At 44.9% G+C, this 12,631-nt stretch overlaps 1 protein-coding gene across 2 annotated transcripts in view; it reads right to left on the bottom strand.

Annotated features, from left to right (window-relative positions):
• KCNQ4 (potassium voltage-gated channel subfamily Q member 4) overlaps positions 1-12,631 on the bottom strand; it is a 1,096,614-nt gene that overhangs the window by 287,199 nt on the left and 796,784 nt on the right. For both annotated transcript variants that reach the window (XM_078680638.1, XM_078680639.1), the window contains exon 3: positions 9,429-9,555. In XM_078680638.1, the coding sequence (XP_078536764.1) occupies positions 9,429-9,555 (127 nt within the window). The remainder of the gene's footprint in view (positions 1-9,428; positions 9,556-12,631) is intronic.

Here is a 12,631-nt window from a genome sequence, read left to right as displayed (position 1 = left end):
AAAAACTCCTACAGTCTTTGAGTGTGCTCCCTTTCTCTAAGTCTTCCCAGTCTCCCCAGGCCTGCTTTCTCAGTTCTTGCTTCCACTGAGCAACTATAAGCTCTTGTAAGCCTCCCTTGCACTCTTGATTAGGGTGTTGTCCCTAGGAGTTGTGCATAGTGCCTTTTTTAGATTCTTTTGGGCCCTTGTACATTGTGCATTAACCCATTTATTCCCCCTAGATTCCCTTAATACTATTGGATTTGCCAGGTTTCGGGAAACATCCCTACAAATTCCCTCAAATCCCTGTATAACCAATTCCGGGGAAGTCATGGTCTAAGCATTGCAATATGGAGCTTAAGTTTGCTTTGACAATGCTCTCCTCAAACTGAGGGGGATTTATCTTATTCCATTTCCTTCTCACCCCTTGATTTGGGTTATACCGGAGGAGGCGACCATCACCTTTCTCCTCCTGGGCAGTTACGTATAAGGAGGCAGTGATGGGGTTATGGTCGCTGGCATTGTTAGGCTCCACTTCAAAACTGTCCACCAGGAAGACATATTTTCTGGATATTAGCATGAAGTCAATGACACTTTCAGTCCCTCTGCCCATAAAGGTAGGATATTGAGTCAGTGTGTTACTGACTAAGGTGTCAACAAAAAGTAAATCATTCACAATAATAATATCCTTTAAGGCAACTCCCTGTGGTGTGTGCATAAAATGCGTCGGGGGTTGACCCTCAGAGTCCATTAACCCACATACTCTATCTGTGCTGTGCTGGCATATAGAGCAATTAAAGTCCCCCACCCAACAGATACACAGGGGCTGCCACTTCCCCGCGATCTTATCAATTTCCTCTTTAAGATTTACAATAAGGTCACATCTATTTGAGTCAAAAACATTGTAGTACTAATTGATTAAAAGTGTCTTGACCTGAAACAAATTAAAAATGAAAATCCGTTGATACCAAGGTGAGTCTATAACAGACTTCACTTTGATTGACCCGTATTTGAGGGAGATCATTGTCTCTAATCCTCCTTTTGCTCTCCCAGCTAGAGAGGCAATGGCATGGACATTAAGGGAACAGAAGCCATCTAGTTCGATGTTCTCCCTGAACCATGTTTCCTGAGTAAAGATAATATCAAAACCATTTATATATTTTAACCACATTTCATCTTCTAATATCGACTGAATACCTGTGATGTTACAAGAGAAGATTCTAAAAGGGTGTGTTTTATGTGGCCTAATACCTGAGTCCTCCGTTGGTGGAGAAAATATCAGGCAATTTAAGTATGTGGTGGTCAAAATGATTTGTCCCAGGTCTATGTCCTTCTATTCTAACCCCTGGAAGAAGTATGTCCCTGATTACCCCCCTGTCCTTAGCATCCTGCTTGAGCTATGTGGGTCCAAGGGTAGTCAATCAATTTCTGATAAACTAGGCAAAGACTCAAAGCGATTGGGATGGAGCCATGTCTGGGACTGAATACGGGGGTTTCTATTCTGAGGACGCAAGAGAGGCATAGTTCCCCCTTTATAGGGAGGGTAAAAGAAGCCCAGTGGGCGTACCTGTATGTGCTCCAAAGGAGAGTCTCTTAGATGACATCAGGCAAAGTCCACCCGTCTTTCTACATTACAATTCAAGACCACACAATCTCCTTCTCTATCTTTTTGTGTTTTCCCTACCCAGCTTACCCGTCTTGCCATTATGATGTGGTTGCGCCCGTTTACCTGGGACTGAATTTTACTGGCAACCAGTTGACAAATGTATTACTAAGGCTCTGGCTGCTTTCACAGGGACCGCATATGGGACCCCTGTCAGGACCAATGTGTAGGAGGTACACTCCGGGTGGAGGTTTAATAGGGTATTATAGTCCTGCCTGGATTACTAAATACCACTATTCAGCCTTTTCTTGTTCCCTATGCTCCCTCTACAATCTCTGCACTCAGAGGCTTGGGTACCTTTTGTTCGCTTTGTTTCCTGATGACCCTCCTCTCTTCACCTCTTGCCTGAGTTTGTGGCAGTATCACAGGATCTATGTGCTTATCCCTGACCTGAGGTAAATCTGGTATGTTGATCTCTACACCTCTGGCTATAGGGCCTTCTAAGGCTATATTCCCACTCTTGGGCGCTCCAAGGGAGGCCTTTTCACCACTCGCTAACATGCCATTACCCAGAGAACATCTTTCATTGAGACCACTTTGCTTTGTTATGTTCCCTGAGACGGCAACAAATGGTCTAGCTGCTCCTCTATGCGGGCCAGCCGGGATAAAATGGGTTCCAGGGAGTCTTAACTCTATTTTGCCAAATCGGGCTGCCATCATGTCGACATCAGGCAAAGTATTTATCTTTAAAGGCCCTGCTCCCCCTCGGAGTTTTCCCCCTGAAATAGGGTGTTTTTGCTTTGTTCTCTTGGTCCTCGGCATGTGACCCAAAATCCGTTGATCAGTCCCAGTTACAGTCATGCCAGTGCACTTCCCTTTCCCCCCACCGGATTCTGGTCCTCCATGGTTGTTGGAGTTACAACTCCCCTGCCTTGTGGCTCTCCACCGTAAATCCCTGGTTCAGAATAGTGACCGTAGGTGAAAGTACAATAGATGGTTCTTGCTCCTCGCTTGCATTTGCTCTTGCTTCATTGCTAGTTCAGTGCTTGCAGCCGTGGCACACATCCGCTTACACGGTTGTCCTGCTTAGGAAAAATTATTCATAAAATGTAAATGAGTGAAAAAACTAAAAAATGCGTGAACACGTGTATCTCTATAATGACGGATTGCGTGAAATTAATTTAGCGTTAAAAAAAATCGAGCAAGCCTTCGTTCAACTCATGAATCCCTGCACCCTTGCAGTAAATCTTGTTTCAAATAGCGAAACTCATGTCCAGCCCGAAGATGCAAATATGCAACTTTTGTTGTCCGTTTCAGTTTTCTCTTCAGATTTCATTCGTTGAGGCGTTTTAAAATGATAACATAGTTAGACTCGTCTCTGTTCCAAGTTTTTTAATCTGTGCTTCTGTGTTTTAATTTTCTGAGCAGTAGACATATAACCCTCAGCAGTCAAACTGCAAGTTGCGCGCATAGCAGCAACGTATATTGCATTGTTATTCATATCTAGTATGCGTAATATGTTGTGTTATGACGTGGTGTGTTATATTATGTTAGCAAACCTACTATATTATAGCGCAGTGCGCATCCCAAAGGCTGTTTCAGAGCGCATGGATGCAAACCACATGGTGTTATCTCACAGAGAGGCAGGGCCCTCTCGAGGGAAGCGCTTCTTACTGTCGGCTCCGCTCCCCCTAACTGCACAAGGCCTGTGGTGCGTGCCACCACTTACGTCTCCACACCGGAATCTGCTGGAACGTCGTCCCGGTATCTTCAGGGACATCCTTCTGTTAGCGGTGCACGCCCGGTGCTCAATTGTGGCACCGCCGTACGACTACAGGACGGTACCGAAGGCTCTTCGCTGGCACCACAGTAGCACTACGGGAGGGTACCGAAGGCTGCGAGGTGGGGGCACCCCCCTCCCGCCATGAGGAGCGTGCACCCTGGGGAGAAGGACTCGGAAGTTGCTGAAATGCCAGTTTTTGTGTTTTCTCCCTAAGCAGGTTTAATACAGATAATTCATTACTCTGACAGCACCGGCTCCACAATGTGAGCACGTGGCCCCCGCCAGCAAACATTGCCCTGCCTCACACATGCCCCCTCCCCACACTGAAGCAAGACAAAGAGGGGAATGGCTGCCTTACACACCTGGTATGGCTGGGAGGGGTGGCGTGTGATGGGGGGGGGGGGGTAAGGGGGGGCCTGGATGATGGACTCGCTAGGGGAGGGAATAAGGGTCTCCGAGGACACAAACATCTGTCTGCATCATCCACCACTACAGTAGGCATTTCTGAAGAATAGAAGGTCAGTGCTGGGGGAGGCACGCTGGAGGGGGTGAGAAGGGGACGAAGAAGGGGTGGGGCAAAGAGAGAAGGATATGAAGAGAGAGAGAGAGAGAGAAGGGGTCACGAATAAAAGAGGTGGAGAGAGAGAAATAGATGGGATGAATTCATTGTGAGAGACTGGGGAAGAGAGAGCATGGTACGTAAGGGAGAAAGGAAACGTGCAACTCTGAATTCAAAGAGAGCAAAAGAAAGATGTAGCAAGCAACACACATATATACAAAGAGACAGAAAAGCAGAGACAGAAAAGAGTAAGAGCGAATGGACACATGCTTGATTCTTCCATTCTAGCGATAAAACCGCCTAGCAGAGTCTATCCAGACCTAGAGGCAGTGGCTAATGTGTAGAAAAGCAAGCGCAAGGGCCCTTGTCAGGAGGCCATTGCCCCTGCTAGTGCTGCAAATGACAGTACCAATGCAACTACTAACCATCCCACTCCTAGAAGTATGACTATTTAGAATATACCAGGCCGCTCAAAGCTATAAGAATGGCATGGGTGGCAGGTATTATTAATATTTAATGTATATTGAATTATAAAACACTGAGGGCCTGATTACGATGTCGGTTGAGGTTGCCTCCGATTGACACCATCTCGGTGAGGGAACTGCCAGACCATAGGTCGGCGGTTCCGCACACCTAATTACGATGCGACCGCAAACAGGGAGTTTGTGAAAATCCCTGCATCGTGTGGCAGGCACCTCTTGGTTCCTGGGGGCACCATAGGTGACCCCCAGGCCCCTAAGCGGAGGGCCAGGGAGAAAGGGGCCTAGCCTTTCCATGTCAATAAGGCCGACATGGAAAGGCTGTCGGAAACCGACATCATTATCACCATGCAGAAACGCTGTGCTTAAGGGATGGAGAGGCCAATTCAAATGGCCGACGGGCTCCTTGAGCCACATTAGTCTCCACTGAGCACCTGCTGTAGAGAACCAAGCTCATTAACATTAGAAATAGCTAAAAGCAGTCGCCGAACACCACCATCGGTCCTGCATCAGCCATCAAAGGGCTCTGACAAATGTTTTGTATGAAATAAAACAGGGTAGCCCAACCAGGAGAGGAACCTGTTCCTTTCAGCACTATGAAGAACAGTTCCTCTTTAGTGTTGTTTTCAATACATTCTAAAAACTATTTTAAATCGCATATGCATTAGGTGCACCTTTGTGCTTTTATGGCACATATCTGAAGGAGTGGAGACACAAAAGTGATTTTCAGATATCATGTGGTATTCGATCTCGAATTTAAAAAGTTCAATGAAGTGCTAGTGTAATGTAGACTAGAATGGTGTGAAATTTACACAATGATTTTTTTGCATAATTTTCAGAAAAAGTATGCAAAATTATCTTCAATGTAAATCCAACATTTGGTGCTATGCTTTAGTGCGGAATGCACTCTCGCCTCCATTTTAGAAACGAGGAAACGAGGACGAGTTTTGCATTAAAAAAATAGGAGCAAAAAAACACAACTGCAGCCACTCACTTTCTGGTTGTTTGCGTTGTTTGTGTACTCCTAAAACTGGATTTTTACCCGAAAGGCCTTTAATGATGATACCATCAATTGTATCAGTGGCGGCCGGCATGGAGCGGGGGTGGCAGGGCGAGGTGGGGGGGAGAGGAAGGGGAATGCAAATTTATTCTTTTTTTTAAAACACTTTGTGTGACTTGGACCAGGAACAGGAACCAGGAAGCTCACCCAGGCTTCCCTGACCAATCACAATGCTGCGTTGTGATTTGGTCTGAGCGCTGTGGTTCGGCGCTCAGATGGGGACTGGGGGCTTGGGCAGTTTTCCATGCAGACTGTAATGCAGCCTGCTGGAGAACATACAAAGTGCGCATGAATGTTTGGCTGGCCTCAGAGGCCGGGCTAGACATTCATGCACACTTGGAGTGGGCAAACCACTCCTCTACCTGCTCCTCTGTCATCTGAGCAGCCCCGCCCGCAAGCCTTCAGCAGCAGGAAAACATAAAATGATAATAACCTCGAGATATTATCATTTTATCTTTCCTTTATTTCGCTGTTGGAATTTTGCAAAACAAGCTCACTATAAAATGTCAGCAATTAAGAGAGATTGAGCAAGCCTAACTAGATTTTTTCTTGGGCCTTTATGTAGGAAGAACAGGGCTCAGTGAAAACATGTTCAAACGAGAGAGGACAGCAACAATTTTGGAGGAGTACAGAGGAAAAAAAAACGGGAAAAAAACCAAGATGCTACCAACAACAGGTGCTTGTGTTCTGGTCATTCATGTTGTTTCCATGTCCCGGTAATAGGATTTTTACGTGATTGGTCTTTACTCAAAACACCTAGTGTATTTTCCATAATTTCGCATAGCGAGTGTAATGCAGAATGCCAGAAATTATGACAGATTGTGCTATTTTAACTAGAATTTCTCCCGGGCCTCATGTAGACAGTACAGTGTTCAGAGCAAACATGTTCAAATGAGACCAGTAGCGATTTATGAAGTGAACAGAGTTTGACATGATATTTATGAAAAAGTTGCGAAACTGGCTAAAGGGGGAGAGAGTACAAACTGTATGTAATTTTGCATTTGATAGGTCTGAAAAAAGATCCTGGGATTCTAGTTTGACCACTTGCATATGGAGGACAGTTCGACCCCAGCAGGATAAGCCTCGAGTCACAATCAGGACTGGGGTAGAATTGGAATAAAATTGGTAATGTAGCCAAACAGTCACCATCCATGCTAAAGTCAAAATGAGACTTAATTTAGATTCTAGCATGGACAGGTATGGTTATGCTTCCGCAGTTCTTTCATTCGACTTGGCATAACGAGTTCTGATTAATATATACATGTTTGGCCATTTGATGCCTGTCTACGTCACCAGCCTTTTTATGCATTCGTGCCATATGTATGGAATTTGATATCTTAACATTGTTTTTGCTTCTCCAGTGTTTCTCAATCTCGATATTTTCATTAAAAGCATATTGGTGTACTAAATATATATGAGATTTAAAATACTAGTTTTCTGAATGTGTGAAACACAGCAATCAAGATGAATCATTGTCCATTGCTATATTACAATGGGCCTTGTTATAATCACATCGGTCCTCATGTTTTTTGGTTAAACAATACTCTTCATAGTGACTTCCTGTTAAAGTCTTTCCACCTTCTTGGACATTTCACCACAGACTGCCTTCAGGCGATCTTCACTGAAAAGGAGTTAGCTTAAAGAACGTTTCTATGTTTAAAGGAAACGTTTTTACAAGGGCCATATCCTGAACGTATTTATTTATTTCTGTGTTATTTATTTTACATTTTCTATAGTGCTGCTAGACCGAGAGGTATCCCCGCGCTTCACGCTAATGTAAACTTTGGAGTCAGAGGTATGTGGTTAAAATGAAATATATCATGGGGAGGGGAGTGGCTGCGATAACAATTAGCAAACATTAAGCACATTTGTTATGGATAAGTATGTGGAACTAAACCTGGCCTATTGCGACTCAATACGACAACCTCATCCGCTAAAGAATCAACTGAATTGTTTATTCCATTCCCACTTAGAAGACCAACAGTAATAATCAGAAGATTATCTGGTTTTCATAACAATTCTCATACTCTTCCTTTGGCACCAATGAACCTATGTACTAATGAACAAAGTTACAACCAAGTTACGACTGGGAACCACAACAGGCCCTGGCCAAGTGCTCGGCCTGCCTCCCCCTTCCCACTCGGGAGGGGGGGGGGTGGTTGGAGGTGCCGCCGAGCTCTTTACGGGGGTCGGTTTTCGGCCGATTTTGGTACAGGCCCTGTAACAAAAACGGCCCCCAGGCCCCCAATATAGGTTACATACTTTACTATTCGCTTTACATCACTTCATTTTTTCCATCTGTTTGTGGCACTTAGCTAATCTATTTTGGACATCTCTTGTAACTTTATTTGTTTTTGAATGGTTGATCTATGAAATTCCCCCTTGACATGCCACCATGGGATATCCCTAAGTGTAAGTCCAGTAGTGTGGTCTTCAAAACCAAGTGTTTAGGCAAAAAGCATTAAACTGCTTTGCTTGTCTCTGTGGAGTCTTCAAAGAAGGGGTGTTGTGAAAGCTGTCATAGCGTGTACAAAAATCTCGTCCACCGGTATCCTGCAGGGAAGATTCTTAGATATCTTGTGTCTGATTCACTGCATATTACAAACTCGTAATTTACCTATGATACACATACAATAATGAGTATGTGTCTTTTTATGCCGACCACATAGTAAACATCGTATTCCATCATCCAGTGCCCCCCCCGCACCCCAACCCTAGAGCAAGTTGTTGTTACGATTGGCAGGGTAATGGTATGCGTTGTTACAACGCGGTCGTTGTAACAACCTCGTTGTAAATGGATGCTGGGAAAAGCATGCGGAATAGTGGAGTATTCCTGTCACACAATTTAAAAATAAATTCCTGCCTTTATGTTCGTTCCAAAGGAGAGCTTAACCTGTCCTTTAAGAAAAGATACTGAGACATCAGGAGAGAGTCTGAGGCCTCACATATCTACACTATGGGCCCAATTACGACATTTGGCAGTGCGAGGGTGGACGGCTCACCACACCGTGCCTTGCACTACCAAGAGTTGTTGCCCCCTGCCGCCAGATTCAACTTAAAAGTGGTCTGATGGGCGTGCGACATGACAGTTCCCTCTGCAGTGCCACTGTTAAAGGCGGTGGTGCCTTTGAAAAAGGCACCGAATGGTAATGCCACACAAGGTTTCTGCACGGCATGGACTCGAAAGTGAAAGCTTTTGCCCCCGTGTGCAACCACATGCGGAGGAGACACTTGGGTTTGTTTCCTCTCCGCCACAGTGCACATGGAGTCAGAACCTCCATGACACCACCGGAAGAGAGGAAACTTGTAATATGCTTTGTGGGAACAGGCGGTCCCACCAAGCATATGTGGCCTTAGAACGGCGCTGCCACATCCAGGGAACAGAGGTTCCCTGTCAGCATTGGCGGTCCCATGCTCCGACTGCCAGAATCGTTATTGGGCCCTTAGGGATCGGCAGCCATTTTAGAGTTCTCCTGCCATCATAAAGGTCAACAGAGAAGCAAGATGACAGGTGACCAATGTAATTTACATATAAAGAAAGAACATCATATTCTCATTTGTTGAATTCTCTTACATCATGAGGAAAACCTCGTTTTGGAAGTTAAGAATTCCCAATACATTCCAATGAACAACAAATATCTCACCTTATAAAGGGAAAAGCATTTAGGGAAAAGGAAATTTAAAGATATGCAGAGAGAAAGAGAATGAAAGATTACGGGTGAGAGAGAGTGGAAAAAAGAGAAAAGTAAGTGATAAGTAAAAATAAGAGGAACAAATGGAGGGAAAACATATTCTTGGCACGTAAAGGGGAAGTTAAACAGATATATATATATATATATATATATATATATAGATATATATATATATATATATATATATATATATATATATATATATATATATAAGAGGGAAAATGGAGGAATACAAACATTGACTTTGTAGTTGTTTTATCGTTCTGTAATTACCTATGACACAGAATGGTTTTCTGGCAAACCGGAGACGGCCCTGCCAACCTCTGTACCGGCAGCAGCAACCAGCGGCCCACACCCGGATGATGTACTCCATGCCGAAGACCACGATCATGACATACTCCTGTTGCAAAACAGAGAGACAAAAAAAAGATACATAGAAGGTTAGCAAAGTTATAAAGATTTGAAAAAACAATGCATTATTGGTTAGTTGAGCATAGAACGCGTCAGTTCCGGGATATAAACAAATAAGAATATGTGGATTCCTGCATACAAGATCTACATTATGGGTTTACAAGTAAATCTGAAGGGCAGAGAGTAGCAACGTTTGGGGCTCGACAGAGACCAGCTGGCAGTAAATTCTAGGTTTTAAGGCACATGCAGAGAAGGACTACACCTGCTTGCTGCTTTCGGAATTCCTAGCTTTTTGGTTGCAGGATGTTCATATTACTATTATGTTTCTGCTGAAGTAAAAGTTAATTTTACCCCATACAGCTGTGGAAGTTGTGGTTTACGGCTATGAAGACAAGAAAGGTTTGGTAATGGCTCTGGTCATGAGACCCCAGCATAGGCACACTAGGATTGCGGCAATTTTTACAGCTTGTAGTTGAATTTTGAAGGGGAGGTGTCATTGCACTATATTTTGGCGAGCACCTGCATTTGGAATGCTCAGGAAATTGCCATAGTAAACCCTAGAAAGGATTACCACCTACTCTACTGCAAGAGGGCACTCGTGGGGATGTGCTGACTATTTTTTGGTCGAAAATAAAGCTCAACAGCAGAGGTAAAGGAGAAAGTAGGGGCATGGGCTTGACTACCAAACAGTGGGTATGACCACTGCCCTGATCTTTATTATGAGATCCTCTACCCCAGTCCACTAGATCCATTCCACACTGGACAAGCCAGGGATGGAACCAGAGCTGGAGAAGAGGGACCAGTATGCAAGGGTAAGTTCACAGACCAAGACAGCATGAAAGGAGTGAGCTAGAGACGATAGACCAGCCACATGGGTAAGCTCACAGGCCAAGACAGCTTGAAAGGAGTGAGCTAGAGACGAGAGACCAGCCGCAAGGGTAAGTACTCAGGCCAAGACAGCATGAAAGGAGTGAGCTAGAGAAGCGAGATCAGCAGCTCATAGGTCAAGACAGCATGGAGTGAGTGATCTAGAGAAGAGATGCCAGCCGCAAGGTTAAGCTCACAGACCACAACAGCTAGAAAGGAGTGAGCTAGAAAAGCAAGATCAGCCGCAAGGTTAAGCTCACTGGCCAAGACAACATGAAAGGAGTGAGCTAGAGTAGAGAGACCCGCCGCAAGGGTAGGCTCAGAGGCCAAGACAACATGAAAGTAGTGAGCTGGAGAAGAGAGACCGGCTGCAAGGGTAGTCTCACAGGCCAAGACAACATGAAAGGAATGAGCTAGAGTAGAGAGACCAGTTGCAAGGGTAGTCTCGCATGCCAAGACAGCATGAAAGGAGGGGTGTTGCACAGCAACAAAATGGGAGAGGTGGGGGCAGCAGCCAGAGCGGCTGCCTCCGGAGCGTGGGGTTCAGGATTTGATCCCCTGGGCTGGCTGCAGCCCGGCTTAGCATCATGTGACTATGGGTAATAGCTCACAATCTCCCCGACGACCCCCATTGCCTTGAAACCTTAAGGGGTGATATGTTCGCGCTTTACAAATATGGATTAATATGGAGAGTTGGCTCCGCAGATCCTGCAGTATTGTAATATATAAATGCCTCCAAACTCTAAAGCCTATTAGACATTTTTTTTCAACATTTGTAAAGTAAAGAGCAACATTCTGCCCCATTTTTGCAAACCATCCTCTGGGAGCTTCAGAGGGATGAACTCCTATAAAGCCTCTATAGGGTGGATTCACTCTCCTCCTCAAAGGAGGTTTTCTGGCTCCACTGATTTCAAGGGGGACGGGGACATTTATGAGTAGCAACACATTTGCTTGTTTTGTTATACACAGCTTTGAGCTATCTAGCACTGAAATCTTCTTAACCTGTTCATTCAGTGTAGGATTCCTGGTGCAGATGATGTCCTTAGGTTGTTCTGGTGTGCTGTGGTACCCAAGCTATCCATTATGACTTGCAGTAGCTTCACAACAGGGCTAACAAACATGGCGAATGGAGCAGAACGCTGTGGGACAATGTTTTGAGCCGGCATAGAAGTAGATTTTTTGTCCCTAATCTTGAAACGCAGGAAGGAAAGTTATTGGAATAAATCTAGGCCACCCTACAGCAATTGCCTAACTGACCCACTGTTGCACTGAGTAAGACCCAATGCTCTACGGATATGCAATCCATACAGAAATCAGGCAGAGGAAGGAGGAAGGCATCACCAATTCCATCTTAGAGAAACCAAACATCCACAATGCTCACACCGCCTCCTAAAGCGTTTGTTTGGCCTATAGGGCAATCAGGCAGGGCCCAAAGGGCTGATGTGACAGGTCAGTGTGTGGGACTTTTTCCTGTTGTTTGTGGACCTGTTTTATGGTCTGGTGGGCTATTTTTTTACTGATGATTTCCCTGATATTATTATAAACTTTGGTTGCAGAAAAAGAGAACGCCTGTAGTTTCGCATACCGTGCAAAAATACTATTGACAGTGTTTTTACAAGTTCAAATTTGCCCCGATTTGCACAATATGGCCCACTATTCCAGCTAAAGGAATCTCTAATGGGGCCACATATTTTGGTTCCAGGCCTATTAACATGTCCCAGTCCCACACTGTGAACCTAGATTGGGGGAGTAACCAATATCCTAAACTGTTGTGAGTATAACGTAATACTATGCTGATTCCCTGCTGAGCAACTAGGGCCCTTCCTCAGGCCACGAAGCTGATGAACAGTCGTCATTTGCTGGCCAATCCGGGAGTAAGTGCACATATATTTCCTCGGAATGTGAAGAGACGCAAACTACTAATGCTGGTAAAGCCTACGGAGTGGGCGGTTTGTGCTGAGGGGGTACCTATTTAACCATGAGGCTGTCTTGGTACTTGGGACTGCAGTGTGATAGCCCTGGTCAATGGAGGGGCAAGAGGGTGTACCAGCAGCTTGTGTATCTAGTGGCCATAGTGTTGACTATTACTTCTAAGCCAGTGGTTCCCAACGTGCGATCCGGGTACCTCAGGGGGTCTGCGACTACTTAGAAAATGAAAAGCTAAAGATTAAATTAGTATCCTCAGAATATAGTATGGA

The sequence above is a fragment of the Lissotriton helveticus genome, chromosome 3_1 (assembly GCF_964261635.1).
Source record: "Lissotriton helveticus chromosome 3_1, aLisHel1.1, whole genome shotgun sequence".
Classification (NCBI taxonomy): domain Eukaryota; kingdom Metazoa; phylum Chordata; class Amphibia; order Caudata; family Salamandridae; genus Lissotriton; species Lissotriton helveticus.
Note: the sequence above shows the minus strand (reverse complement) of the source record. Positions and strands in the feature narration are given on the sequence as shown.